At 39.8% G+C, this 15561-nt stretch overlaps 1 protein-coding gene across 4 annotated transcripts in view; it reads right to left on the bottom strand.

Moving 5' to 3' along the window:
• Positions 1 to 1557: 1557 nt before the first annotated feature.
• Positions 1558 to 15561, bottom strand: part of HDAC9 (histone deacetylase 9) — a 228142-nt gene continuing 214138 nt past the window's right edge. For all 4 annotated transcript variants that reach the window (XM_075706446.1, XM_075706448.1, XM_075706449.1 and 1 more), the window contains 2 exons: positions 10924 to 11077; positions 1558 to 1597 (listed from right to left, as the gene is read on the bottom strand). In XM_075706446.1, the coding sequence (XP_075562561.1) occupies positions 1558 to 1597; positions 10924 to 11077 (194 nt within the window). The remainder of the gene's footprint in view (positions 1598 to 10923; positions 11078 to 15561) is intronic.

The following is a 15561-nucleotide window of genomic DNA, read 5'->3' as shown; positions in this document are numbered from 1 at the left end:
AATCTTTCATCTTTGATTTACAGGTTTGAGTCTGCCTGTAACTGAAACCATATTGTTCCATATCTTTCATATCATGGCCTTTCCCAAAATCTTGTTTTAATTAAGGTTCCTTTCAGATTTCAGAATAAAAAGCATGACAGTCTTCACTTATGGCTTTAATATATATTTTGAGTTTGGAAAATGTATAAAAAAGAACATCATTTGCTTTTAAAAGCTGAGCGAGCTATCAAATACTGCTAGTCGAATACTTCAAGGTATCTCCCAGGGTTCATGAGGTGAGAAAGTTGTAAACAAAATAAAAGTTGCTGAAGCAGAGTTTTGTTCATTGGAAGTAGTCTGACATACATGCCCTATCTCTTTCTCTGACGGTAAGGCAACACGTGTAACAGTTTAAGCATTCATTATCAGCTAAAGGCACAACTCTATGTTACGTTCTCAAACATGGAATTAAACAGCTAAAGTCACATTGCAGGGAGATCTTGCTGCACTTTGGGGATCTAAAGTAAAGCCTAAACCTTTTGAAACTTCTTAAGCAACATCAGTTCTCTTGGTGCAGGACTACATAAAAGAATCAGTTCGTATTCACATGACGGCCTGTAAAAAAAACACCCAAACACAACCTCCACAGAAACACCTGAGCTTCAAATGAGCGGCACACATTTACTAAAGATCGCTGCTCTTAGAGCCAGGACACAGAAACATTTCAGAACAAACGAAAAGCACATTTCAAAAGCCATCCATTTTTCAGAGACTACTTGATCTCTGCTGCACATCTGGTGAGAGCTACTGTCAACTACGGAGGGTACAGCACTTTTTTTTAAAGGCAGAAGATCGCTCATTTTAGACAATCGTGAACGTGTTTTTATGATAGAAAAGATTACATGAAATGGGGAGGGATGGCCGAGAAAAGAGAAAAGAAAATAAAGCACCACCAAGCACAGGGCTTCGGGGGATTTACAGTACAATAAGAAGTGCTTTCCCTTTAGCTAAAGTCCCTCATCGCAATTTACACACCTTTCACTTATTCAGCTAAGAACTCATTATAGGGGGTTAAAAAATGGCACGTAAAATAAAGTTGGGGTTTTTTTTCCATTACACAGAGCAAAGAAAACAAATTCTATTAACAATTTAACACAGTATGAAAAAAATCACCCAGTAAAAAGTGTCAGAAAATGATTCATGGAGTTTACCGAGTATTTTGCTGGCTGTTGCAATTCTCGTATCTATAATCTATCATGTAGAATTTTGTAATACTCTATTTCACAATTTATGTTGGTGAGCGGGTCAAACAGCATATAAAAAGCATGCTCTAGGCTCTTTCTCCCAAGCCCGTTTTACTGTAACTCTAGAATTGTAGCGGTTACATTTAAGGAATCTTTAGGGCCCTTTCAAGTCCATCCAAAGAACAAGTGAAGCTGCTATTCAGAGTTTTGTGCCCAGTGTTTATGTTCCATCTGATCTGTGCCACCCAAGCAGCAGACAAGACATGTCTGAGGGTGCTTTGGGGGGATACACAATGATGTCACCCACAGGAAATATCAGGGAGGACTTGGCACTTCACAAGGCTGGCTCTTCTTCCATGGGCTCGCCAGCAGCTCTGTAAAAATAAACAGGCAATCAGAATACGGCACAAGAGTACACAATGACATTGTAGATTTTCATGCATAATCAAAGCTGATTTTTCAGCTCTCTCTGATGTTTATTTGTGTTATTCAGTTATCCATAAATAGAGTTTCTTTCCTAGGAAGTATAAACAAATGTCAAGTGGAAAAACATTTTAGATCCAAGCAATCACTGAAAATGTTCCTGTTTATATTAAAATATGTCAGAATATTTTATAACTTTTTGTCCAGAAATGTGCATGCTTTGTGTCAACAGACTCAGATAATTTCATGAAAAAAATAGCTGTGATACTTTTATTTTACAAGCTTTAGCAACTAAAAATACATGCATTTATTTTTTCAAGAGGGCCCATACCATTAAAGTGAAATAGTTCCCTAGTAGCCAAGTAGTTAGCAGTGTTTCTTCTGGGGTTCTTCTTCAGTCCTCTGATTTTTGATTCTGTGCTTTCACAAATGCATTGCCTGCCTGCCTGCCTGCCTGCCTGCAACTTCTGAGACCAAATTCAGAACTCGATCAGGAGATCACTGTCATAGAGAAGGTATCTGTTAATAATATCGAATGAGATTATATGTATATCTTTTCTTTGAAAGCCTATGGGAAATATTCAGCTTAGGCAAGATGAGGTCTTTAAAACATCCAGTAAGAAAACAGTGGGGACACATGCTGAGCTGGCATAAAGTGTCATAATTCCTTATATCTGACAAGCTACCACACCTGAGGATTACGCTGGCAATTATCACATGGGAAGCTTCTGAGATGACGGTGAGACCTTACTATTGAAGAGTGTAAGAATTTGGACATAAACCTTTTTTCGCCTCAGTCTGGCAGAATACCATATGACAAACGAGCTTAAGACCTCCTTAAAAATAGTCACTTCAAGCAATTTTTAAATGAGTGGAGAGGAAAAAGTAAATGCAAATTAATAAATGAGACGTTTACCAGTTAAATCTTGTAAGCCAGTATAATAACTGGCTTCAGTAAAACATCCCTCAGAAAGTACAAACTCATGAGATCCCATGGAAAAAAAAAAATAATTAATGGGGGCTTGCATAGGCTTTGGTAGTTTATTCAGCAAGGAAGCCAGAGAGTTTTAAATGAATCTGGAGTTTATTAAAGTCTTTCCCAATGAAAAATTCAGCAGTGTGTCTTTAAATTATTTTATACAGGTTATTCCTTTATGATTTGGAATGATCACATCTAGTATGTTGAAAAATGTCAGATGAGTGATATATGAAAAAGAAGATGTTTTTCAGACTAATCACTTTCCAAAGGGTTATTGACCCTAAAATATTATTAATCTATAAATCTAAAATCTTTTGTTCCTCACCACATGGTGGAGAATGTTTCCAATGTACAGTAACCGCTGTAGCTCCCTCATTCCTGAGAGGCGAGGTGAAGCCCTCTTGCATTCCCTCTTTTTCCCCTCTTGCATCATTCTGGCTTGCAGCAGAGGATGCACAGTGGCAGCTAGGGCGGGACGGAGCCCAGCCTGCTGCTGAGGTCCTCAGGTCTGGTAAAGAATAATGCACCGTGTGAAGAATTCATACTGATGCTGTGTGTCACTGTTATGCTGACCACACGCTTCTACTTTCTCCAGCCGCTTTTGGAAGACCTGCATGTCCTCTGGCATAACGCAAAAGTGCAATAAGCCTTTGTTAAACATCCAGGACCTTATGGGGCTGTCTAGAAAGAGGATAATTTGGAAGGAGATAACAGTTCAAATTTTAGGTTCCGCTGTGAGTAAGTGAATGAGAAGAAATAGTTGTCAACAGATTTCAATTGGGCAATGGCAGAGCAGGAAGGAGTGGAGCTCTGGAAAACCTTTGGAAGTGAAAGTGGGGGACTGGATTATTTATAAGGATCTAGGGAAGGAGTACATGCAACCGTCTGTTCACATGTATTTGGCTTCTGGGACTGACATTCTCATGACCATAGTACAATTGAGAGATGATCTTATTCAGGGTTTTAGTCCCGGGCAATTTTTCACCAATGAGGGTGCTTCTGAGTGCCAGGACTGACCTTGAGTGCTATATTCTAATATATTCCAATATATTCCAACAATATGCCAATATTCTGCATCAGCCAGAGCCTAAGTGCCAATAGAAAATTTTATATGCAAGTGCCAGATGCAAGATTCCTTTTTGGAAAAGGAGAGGAGGTTGGAGTGCCCTGGTGAATCCAGCTGTTGTCTCTCAGTGTGGGTACTCTCACCGCCTTCTCCAGTCTCTTTTTGAAGACTTATGCGTATGTTTTAACTTCATTTTACCAGTGTCAGAGACGTCTCTGGATCTATCCAATGGATTATCATTAAAAGCATATATTTTTATGGGATAACAGCTTAGGCCAGAGTTTTGTGTGAGAGCTAGTAAAGTTTTAGGGCCCTTAGTACAGAGAGAAAAACACTGTAGCCCCATAACACTGACCAGTGAATCAATATATACCCATTCTGCAGAAAACAAAAATTCTCAAAAAAAAAAAAAAAAAATCGAGGGGGCAGCCTCTGACAGGTCAAATTTATGTTACTTCAATTATGTCACTGTTAGTTACATCAGTTCAGTCAGTCTTCCTGCAGCTGACAAGAAGCTGGCATAAAAACATAAAACAGGCGAAAAAAACCCATCCCGTATTGCATGCTCTGACTGGTTCCTCAGAGATGCAGCTGTGAGCTTAGGTCTGATCCGGACTGTTTCCGTGCGGCCAGCAGATTCAGAAAGACACTGATTGGGACTGTAATGATTGTAGAACCACAACTGTGATTTTTCATTAAGGCTTCACTGTGGCTCATTTAAACTGCAAGTTCCTAGGAGCAGAGCCCTCTTGCATTTGCTCTGTTTTTTTTGGTGTGCTGGAAAGAGTGCTCACCTATAGCTCTCTATATGTGCAGTTCACACTATGGCAGAATGAAGTAGTCTTTTTGCAGTTAACACTAAACAAAATGATTCCGTTTAAACCTTAAAACAAAAGAAATAGATGAGGCAAAAAATCTACCATATGGATAAAATCTGGCAAAACGTGACATCTTAAATATTGTTCTATGGGACTTGAGAATAAATGTAACCATATTATATCTATGATCCTATTTATGAGAATATTATTTAAAATAGTTCATATGTACACTTAAAAAAAAAGTTAATGTTTAAGAATATACAGAAACGCTGCACACCATCCAAAAAAGTAAATGTTTCTCTTACCTTATTTTTAAAATTAGAATGATAGAGATTCCTCATAGATACATCATCACACACATAAAAATAAAAATTCAAGGTATGTTTCCAAGTTACAGAAACTTCTGAACAAAAGATAGATTTTCTGGTGTGGTATGGCTGTTTTATGCCATAACCTGTTCCTAATTTAAATCAGCTGTCTCAGGGAAGATCATTGTAATTGAAAAGTGATCCTCTGGTAGCAGAGAGCTGGGGAAGAAGAGGTGCATTTCTATAGCATTGAGATGATTCGGAGAGCGTCTAAAGACATCATATAAGAGATCCTGAGTAAGTGTATATCCTAGTAAAAATGGACTTTGTATGGCTCAAAGAAAAAGGGACTGAAATTAAAAACCATCATAGTTTAAGAGCAGAACAAGGTAACTACATGTATACTCTCAAAAGAGGAAGTAATGTCCAAATAAGGCAAATTAGATAAACTATAAATTCTGGCAAGTTAAATGTAAACCCTCAATGAGGCAGGCCAAAGGAGAGTCTGAAAAGCAACATGTTAAAGGCATAAAAACTAATAATAAAAAGTTCTTTCAAAATGCATCAGAAGAAATGATCAAAGCATAAAAGGAGCATCAAGGAAGGTAGACTGCAAAAGCAAAATGAACTATTTATATCTGTGTTCACTAGAGAAGTGTCAGGGAGATTTTATTACTTGCAGATGAACGATCTTAAACTGAATCAGCACTAGAACAAACTGATACATTAAACATTGCCAAATTCCTAAGAGCAGATGATACTTGTCCACTGAGTTCTAGGGGAATGCAATTATGATGTGGCTAAAGAAATAATTATTGAGCATATTCTACTGCTTAACTAAACATCCACGCAAGAGGTAGAGAAGGTAAGAAATGCAATTCCCCTTGCAACCTACAGGAGATACAGTAAGCCTCTAAGGGGAAATTGAAAACAGCTACAGTCAATGATAGAATTAGTAGGCATTTAGGTAATAGTAATTGGGGTAAGAGTTATGTCTTAACACTTACAGAGAAAGCAAGCCTTATAAATTTATTAGAAGTTTCTGAAGGAAATGAAGGAAGAGGGATCACATGATATCTCTGTGCAAAGAAAGTCCTCCAACAATTTTATGCAAATGCTTTGAGGAAACTAGGTTATGAAAGAAGGTTCTCTCATAGGTTAACAATCCATCAAAAGTAGGAAACAGATAATAATATTGGTGAATTTTCACTGTGGGTTCTCCAGAACATCCCCAAAAGACTTGGCAGACCACCAGTAGTTTTAGGTGATAATGTTTGTTGATGATGCTGAATTACTGATACTAGGCAGTTCTAAAGCGGTAACACCATTTCTGAGTGGAAAAGAAGGTAAACAAGCACAAACTAAAACACAGTATACAAAACAGGGGGGAGGACAGTTTTAACTGTTTATACACAGTGATGGCTACGACTGAGAGCTTAGAGTTAATGGTAGAACAGCAGAGAGCAACAGAAACAAGAAAAAACCCAAACATTAAGCTGTGTAAATCCACAGTGTGCCCAAGACCTGTAGTCCTGCATGCAGTTCTTACTCCATCTCAAAGAAAAATACAAAAGGCACAGAGAGGGGCAAGAATAATCAGAGGTAAGAAATTATTTTCATACCAGGAGGAATACAGAGGCCTGAGACAGCTGAAGCCTTTAAACCCAGAAATGGGTCAGAGACTACAAGTAAGAAAAGAGCTGCTTTTATTTCTCACAGTGCAAGAACTAGGGGTTCCCCAGTGAATTTATCGGTTAATACGTTTAGAGCAAAGAAAAGGGAGTGCAATGCCTGATGAAACTGTGGGGTTCACTACCTGAGTGCCAAAGGTGTAAGATGGTTCAAAAAAAGCTTTTAAAAGTTGATGCCTGGGTAGGTATCCTGGAGGCTTCTACACAGGATGGGTCAGATACAGCTGTTGAGATCTACCGACTCACCAGGGCAAGGTTGGCTCTCAAACCCCTCTGCTCCTCGTTCTCTTCCTTATGCAGCCACCAGCCAGGGGATGAGAGGAAGGTAGGCAAGATAAGGCTGCAGCCTGACCTAGGGAAGCTGTTCTTCAGCTCCTGAGCCTGGCTGTGATTGCAGATCCTGTAGGGTATGGCCAGGTATGTGCAGGTTACTCAGCACAGCTGAGGTGGATCCCAAATAGTGAAATGCTAAGTGAAGCTTTATGCATTAGTACACAAACACAGCAAGTGACCCTAGATGGTGGCTAGATGTACCCCATGGTCCAACCAGTTGCTGTAGTATATAATATAATGTATGTAATATAATGCAATGTGACTGAAACTGCAACTAGTAGCTCTGTAACACGAAGAGTAATATCTAAAAAATAGACTTTGTTTTTATTTCCATTTGAGTAAAATCTATGCTCAGCTGAATGAGGGCCATAAAGTCAAATTCTGATAAGTGTAATTCTCAAGATTTACTGTTTGCTGTAAAAATAGTAAGTGCAAGAGATCTCCCTCCAACACCCTTTTATTTTTCCATTATAAGAAGAAACATACAGAAGCTCCAATGTATCAGGGAAAGCACTGTACTGAATATTTTCATAGCACAATTTCTGAAACGGATGTCTGGCCAAAGCAAAATTCTAATCAGCTCAATCTGTATCTAACATAGAGAATAAGCAGTTATCAACACACCAAAGTTATGGTAGTTAGAAATGTTTTATAGGGCATGCCTGTTCCTTTAATTGCATCTGTATTTAAATCTGTGTTAGCATCATGCATGTTTTCTTTCCTATCCACAAACTCTTTTTTCTATATCTGTTCTCTTCTGAAGTCTATAATCAAGTTTCAATTGGATCTTAAAATGCAGAGTTGTGTTTTGGTGAAATAAAACACCAAACACGTAGCAGCTTTTCACGGTTTTCTTCATTTAGCCTGCCAGAGAAAATCAAATAAAAAAATAATCGGCACTGTCACTTGAAGAAAAGAAAGAAAGAGAGAAGAAAGAAAGAGAAATACTTAAGATGGGTCTTAGCCAGGAGCATTTTATCCTTTATTCATCAGTGGTAAATGAGTCAGATATGAGCTGGCCAGGAAAAGAACTGCTTTACCCAAAATCTGAGTTTAAAGTGAGTCATCTCACTCCAAACACCAATATATCCTCCAACATAACTGGCAAGAGTTTCCTGCAAAGGGACTCTTGCTGCCGCTCTCTTCATCTGGAGGCCTGACCATCCAAAGCTGAAGTCAACAGGATCTCTACCATCAATTCAGGGAAACGGAGTTAGAGATGCAGGCCAGAATTATCAGCCTGGCTGACCACGGTGGGAATTAAGAGAAAGTAAATCGGCTCCTAAGCATGATGAAAGAACCCTTCAGGCTGCCCTGTCAGCCACGGTGCTTTCTGCTCTGATCCCGCCCTACCTATCACAACCAACATTCCCAAACAAACACTCGATGCAAAGGCTTGCAACAGATCTTCAGAAGGTGGCCCCCATCTACAACGGGGGGAGGCAGGGTGCATCTGCAGTGGTGCTATCAAGAGGGCTTGAGAGCCCAGATGACTCCTCATGCCCCTGCAGCTCTGTCATTTACCCTAGACAGGGGCTGCAGAAGGAGCGTTGCATACTTGGTCCATACAACAAACATAACAAATGTGAAAAAAACAAAGTCGGACTTATCGCTACATTACTGCAGTTTGTGTTGGTATGTGCCTACGAAATGAATGGCATGTTTTCGTGAAATGAATGAAATTATACTGGCATGAAACCAGAGTGTGCAATGTTGAATCAGTCCCTGGATTTATGATCCCGTGCTGGACTTTCATTCATGCTCAAAACACAGCCAGGTCCTCTAGGTCTCCCCGCAGCTCAGAGGACCCTCAAAATCAGACCTTCAGGGTGACCATTTTAATTCCATATTCTTCCTTACATTCAGCAGGAAGAAAACAAAGAGAATGATGTCCCAAAGCCTCAGAAAACCTAACTATCAATTTTGGCCCAGTGGGATAGCACTTATGTTGTCCTGTCACTCTCTGATGGCAATCTGGCTTCGGGTGACTTCTTTGTGGGTTACGAATGTGGAAACAGGCTTAGGAACGCATGCGTGCATAGGGGGTTTTTTGTGCTGCTGAAAAATCTCTGGAGCACCACAGAAGATATTTCAAACGAAGCCATTTTTCCACAGAACAATTCATCACGACAGATTTGTCCCTATAAGAGTCCAGAACTGATGAAGTGTAATGAATCTGGCAGCCACATGAATTCCACTTGTGTACATTTCAGCACATCAGTTTTTTTCCATTTCTCTCAGCTCCGCCCTGAAATTGTGTTTTCAGAATGGGTGGAAGCTGTCACAGGTTATCAGCAGGTAGGTAATAAATACAGTAATTAAGTGCAGCGTCAGTCAAAGGGTTATTCTGTTCAAACCATGTAGGATCAGGAGTTTCTCTCAATGGCTGTAGTTTTAAGTGAGTGGAGGCGCGTAACAAACAAAATTCTTGGTTATTCTGAGCAATGTAAAAATACACACAATTAACCACACCCTTTTTCAGACAATTTAAAGCTTTGCTTTGTTTGACTGCGTTAGTTCCAACGATTTGACTAAAATCCTTTATATTTCAGAGCTATGCACACACGAGCAGGCACCTTTCTGTCCCTGGCTAGAAGAAGTGTCCTGTAACTGTCACAAATTTATATGACAAACCTTACATTATTCCTTATCTGAGCACTGATTAGCACTCTTACAAATCTAAAATATGTCTCCCGTTCGTCACGGATTCTTCCCTAAGCTTTTATGGATTTGTTTGCAATAATACTAGCACAACAATAACCATAGCATATTAAATTATAATTACAATTGGAAAGGTAATTATGCAAATACTGCGAACTTTACTAGCTAGCTCTGCTCCCTGTGTGTCCCTTTGAGCCATGTCTGTTAACTCATTGACAGATGAGCACTCCCACTGTTGTGAGAGACGTTCACTCCAAAATGCATCCATAGCTTTTAGCACCGCACTATTCCCCCGGATGCCTATCAGCTCAGTTCGGATTAAAAGAGCCAACGCGGGAGGCAAGAACCAAATCAGACAAGTAGCTGTGACAACGTAGGAGCCATGGATCCTTCTGGCTCCACTCCCACCACTGCTCTGCTTACCCACAGCTCCCTCTTTTCTCTCCTGTTGCTACACAGCTCTGCTCCACAGCCTGCAGGGAGCTGATGAGTCTCCTTATAAGGCTTTTTTTTTTTCCTTTCCTCCTCCCTCCCCTGTTTTCTCTGTGTGATGGAAACTGAATGGTTCCACTGCATTTTGGGTCTTCCTCTACTGGTGAAGGCTAGGAAAGTTTGTCCTTAAAACGAGTAAATAGGAAACTCCAAGAACTTCTGCAGTGGCTTTTCTGATTCCTAACAACTCTTTGAAGAAATAGTGTTTTGTAGATGACACAGTATTCAGTGGTGATCAATTTTTTTCATCTCTAATGGGCAAAAAACACAACAGCAGTTACTGTATCATTTTCTCAATTTGTGAAATTGAAAGCATACTTCATTAATGTAAAAAACACCTGACAAGCTGGAAAAAACAGTGTTCTCATTCTTTGCTGGTGTACCTTCATCTTGGTACACAGAAAATGTTGGCCCTAATCCTGGTCAGTACTGCTTTAAGTTTTACACTGGCACCGTTCCATTGCTTCCAAGGAAGTAACTTTTAATGCCTAATATCATTTAATAATTATTTAAGTCCATCCTTATTAAATTTATCTGACTGTGTGTTGTGTGTTAAATGCCTTCCTAGAAAATTAAAACTAAAACCGGTTTGAATAACTTCCAATGAGAACACCACAGTTGATTACACTTGATCACGTCTATTTTCCTCATACGGATATTGCACTTTTTATGTAGTGGACAGCATTAAACATGGGGAGAAAACAAGGTTCTTGGACTAATCATGAACCTTAGTAAAGAACTACACATGCCAAAAAAATACCTGTTAGCATAGAACACCTCTGCTTCCAGCAGCCGAGTGAGAGAACTCAAATCCAGGGATGAAAAATTCCAATTAGCAGACAATTTTGGAACAACCCTTAGCCTAGCAGTCTTCATCTCACTTGACTGGAGCGAAAGCCTTGCTGTCTGCAATATTTGCATAGGCTTACCTGCTGCCTTCCTGAGGGATACACTGCTCAACATCCACTGTAAGAGAGGCCATAGCAGATACTGTTTCTGTCTCCTCCCTCTCTTGTTTCTGAGACTCAGCCAGAGCACAATCCACTGGCACGGAGTATGGCTCCACTGACTTCCAGTACTTGCCTAAGGAAAACACACATAATAATTTATGGGAATTTTAGCTAGGATGGTGGTACAAGCATAGTAATCACTTAGTTCAACACTGGGTGATTATAATTTAAAATCACTGTGGTGTAAGCAGTACAGTTGAAATTTCAGACTGCAGTGAAGAGGTATATTTCTGAACCTAAGAATGCCAAGTTGGAAAGTGCTTTCATTCCAAGGGCTGTGTCACACCCTTCCCCAGAAGGTAATAAACTGGAGGAGTAACACACAGGCTAATGAACTCATACTGTCAGACAAGCTATTGGCTTTATCTATGCAAGGTGAAGGGAGTTCAGGGCAGGGTTAATACCTAGAAGCTCTGATAAGGCAGACAGTTGATGCATATACAGCAAATAGGACTAGAAAAATGAACATTGTTGTACAAAGTGCTCACACAGCACTGTCTTGAAAAGGAAAAAAGTCAGAAATGCCAGCTTGGACTGAAGCGATGTTGCCAGAACAATCAGGTTTGTTAGTCCTGGATGTTCTTTCTCCTCCAACCTCAGGGCGTACACTAGAACAATAATTTATTTAAAACTTTCATATATGAACTGGCTGTTGCTGGAAAGCTGCCAGATATCATAAGGAATAGAGCTTTCTGGTTTGCTGTGTGAAAACACAGCAGTGGATTAAAAACATGAGTATTCTCAGCTTTCTGCCTGCAACAGAAGAGACAGTGAGAAGCTTCTCGAGCAACACAAACAATAATGGCAGGTCACTCATCGTCAACATATCAAATGATCTGCTACTGCAGTGCTATTAAGAAACAGAGGATGATTAGTGGTAACCAGGTGAACAAGTAAGAATTTACGTATGTATTTCTTACAGTCCAGTAATCCACCGAGCACTCATTAATTGCCAGGTGGATGACACCTGGAAATTAGGAGCTTTGGGAAGGCTGGGAGCTCTGGACCAGAGCTTATTCAGTGTTTAGCAAGAAGCTTCCAGCAGCTGCTGCAGAGGTTGGGTCAGGGTACTTATCTGGGAATTAGACAGAGGGCTTCAACAGCTGTGAAAGAGAGGGGATCAAGTAGGGAACTTTTCCGAGGGCTAAAAGGAGGATTTTGGCAGCTGGGCAGCAGGCTGAGTCGAGGTGCTTATCCGGAGGGTAGCTGGAGGCTTTGACAGCTGGGAGGCCAGGCCAGTGGTGGTGTTGCCTGTGCTGCACAAAGGCTGCTGAAAACTCCCTCTTTGGTAACACAGCTCTCAACACAGTTTCAGGCTTTTCAAAAGATGAACTTTTCCCTCCAGTGAGAAAGCAGCTGTCAATGAAGCCTGAAAATGTCTTTATTCAAAAACATCATTGCAAGATGAAAGCCCAAGTCAATGTGCAAGAACAACCAGTGAGCATGGCCAGAGTGTTTCTTTGAACTCTAATAGTGTGCACGTTTGAGTAGTTAGCAGAATCTTTAAATAACAGGGACCTTCTGGGGATAAAATGTAAAGTATATTAAGTATCCTACAAAGTTGAGATTAAGTGTTAGGAGATTGGCTTTGCTCCAAAGGCATGAAAGACACAGCTAAAAAGTTATGTACATAACAGTAGGCTCAATGATTGGATCCTGGCAAATTTTATAAAAACGAGACAAAAATATTCTCTATTATTACTGTGCTCAGAGACCATATTCTCTATTCATTAAAAAATACACTAAAAACAAACAAAAATGTTATATGAGCATTCCACAATGTTCTCACAGATCATATGTGCAAAAGTCAGTCTTTGCAATATACACCCAATTCAAACCCTATAATTTATGAGCTAAATGTTCGCAGAGTGGGTGGGGTTTTTGTTGCAGAAACAGATGTGCAAGAAAATCAAATCTGTTGGCATGGGAATAATACCCCCTCTTGCCTATAAAAGAAATGAACCCATGTTCACTGCTGGAGTTTTCAAGGGCTCTTATTCATAAAATAAAATATTAGTAACCAGCTACCACTGTGTTGCTCTCCTGCAGCAACAATAAAACAGCATCAGTGAGGATTGCTCCATCGCGTTCGTTCATTCACACACAGGCTCGCACACCAGCTGCCCCCTGAATCCTGACTTTCTTGTAACACTAAAACTCAGGGCCAATTCAAGCATATTAGTGGGCTCGCTGTGCCCATTTAACTGCCCTTCACTCCCACGCAATCTGTGATTTTCCTTGTTTCCCTGCATTGAGAATTGTGTTACGAGAGGGGCTTCAGTGATAAAGTGGGAGAGCAGAGTCAGGCCAGGAAGCAGGTGGCAGCACCTATGCTGCAGTGGAGGCTCTTGGAGAAAGGGGGTGCATGGCAGGGTGTTTGTGGTTTGTGGGAGGAAATTTTAAAGCAGTCCCAATTAGGAATAGCATCTAGGTAGCAGCGGGTTCCTCATGCAAAAAGGGCTTTTTGATGCTTGTGGAAAAACAAGGGTAGATTTTTCTTTAAATTCCAAAAGCTGTACCTTACAAACACCTGTGGTAAGCAGAACAGCTTTGCAAGCTTCTTTTTATAAAGAACAACATTTTTATGTTGTGCACAAAATGTACAGGGCTTGCATGTGTGCTCAACTAAAAGACTTGCAGGCAAAGCCTTGTGGAACAGAGGCAATCACAGCACGCAGCTGCAAAGGAGCTTTGTTAGAAACCGTAGGTATGCTGTAGATTGACAATTAAATGAGCTCAAAAAGCATCTGCCTCAAACCCCTCACATCTCTGAAAATGTCGTTTCTACTGTGCTATATTGGAATGTGAAACTCTACCGGTCCTGTTACATTCATTGAGAAGAACTTGGTGGAGCTCAGGGGAAAGAATGAAGCATACTGCTGGTTTCATTCATACAAAACTTGAAGAGCAACCACGGCTTGCAAGAACAAGCAATGAAACCAAATCAGTCTTCTAGGTATGCTTTGGCTTTCAGCATGAAAATGTGCTTAAGTCTCCCTCAAAGATTTGTGGGAGCATGGATTATTACCAGGAAATAATAAAAGTGAATGTTTCTATCACTGTTACAGGCATTTGTAATTGCCTTTCACAGATAGATTTGGACATGCTGTACCATGGCTTACTTGAAAAAAACAGTTTCGGGGTGGTATTCAAGCTAGTGAACAGGATTGTTTAGAAATGGCATATTACATGGGTGTGGGAACTACTACTTCCAAATGTATTACATTTCCAAAGGAGCTTTGGATCATTGTCACAAACAAAACATTTATACAAATTCCATTCTAGTTAGAAAAAAGTTGTTTCCTCTCATTGTCTAACTAAGTATTGTATCTTCAATTTTTTGCAACAAACACAGAGGAGGGACTGTTTTTGTCTAAAATATTGCTAATATTCATTATCAAAATTGGATCACAGAAATACAGACTCAATATACATGCAAGCAATCATCCAAACAAGTCAGGCTTTCTCAGTATCTCTCGAGGTGCTACCCCACAGCCTAATGCTTTTCAGACTGCATAAGTCCCTATAATATTCAACACGTACTTGCTTCTCTTAATTCCATCGAAATATACATCCTCCATAAAGCTACACTAAACTTCCTCAATGCTCATTTCTGTTACTGAAGCATATTCCTAATACTTGGTCTCTCTCCAGACAAAATGATGTATGCATAACTTTTTAGGTATAGCTGCAAGAAAAGACAGAATAGTGTGGAAAAATAACTCCAAACCCTGAGCAGCCCAACTTAGGTTTCAGAAGAACAGCCTACTGGCCTGCCGTGACTGTACCAGCCCAGCTCAAACCTAAGCTTGTTCTTAACAAGCAAAGTTAAGCCACTCTGCAGAGCTTCGAACTATGTTTTTAGACACACACCATATATTTGTTCCTGAATCCATTCCTTCTTTCTGAACCGCCATCATTTGTGTGCATTTCTAGTAAGACACTATGCCTTTCTGGAGCCGGTATTAAGTATTTTTTTTCTCAATTCACCCTTTTTTGTTTCAGATCCATTTTCACTGAATACATGTCTCATTTCAAATGGAATTGCATATTCTTTCTTAATGTCTGTGGCCTGTGTGCAGCTTTCTGTCCTTATCATTTGCATATCTGCTCTATCTTGCATAGTACATGAATTTCCTTAGCTTGCAGATGCCTTCCAGATCATCAACAGGGAATTTTGAGGAGCTCGAGCTACCCTAGGACATACAACCCAGCAAAAATGATTTATTGGTATTTGTCATATACAGCTGATTTACTTAGAGCATCTGCATATCTATGTGACTACTGTATATGAAGGATGAATTATATACCTACAACAAATTTTAATTATCACTTTACAACTAAAATCGGATTAATAATTACTGTATGATCAATGGATAATGCATGGTGTCCCTTTTCAAAACTGCATTTATTTTATACAGATAAATCCCAATTGTTTGTGATTCATCTAACATGAAGGAAAACATTTGTTACCCATTTGTTATTGTTAAGGAGCCAGCAAACAGTAGAAGTCAGGAAGCTCCCACTGCCTCAGTAAAATGGCAGAGAGCAGAAGAT

The sequence above is a fragment of the Pelecanus crispus genome, chromosome 2 (assembly GCF_030463565.1).
Source record: "Pelecanus crispus isolate bPelCri1 chromosome 2, bPelCri1.pri, whole genome shotgun sequence".
In the NCBI taxonomy this organism is placed as follows: Eukaryota; Metazoa; Chordata; class Aves; order Pelecaniformes; family Pelecanidae; genus Pelecanus; species Pelecanus crispus.
The sequence above is the reverse complement of the archived record's forward strand: the minus strand, read 5'-3'. Positions and strand labels throughout refer to the sequence as shown.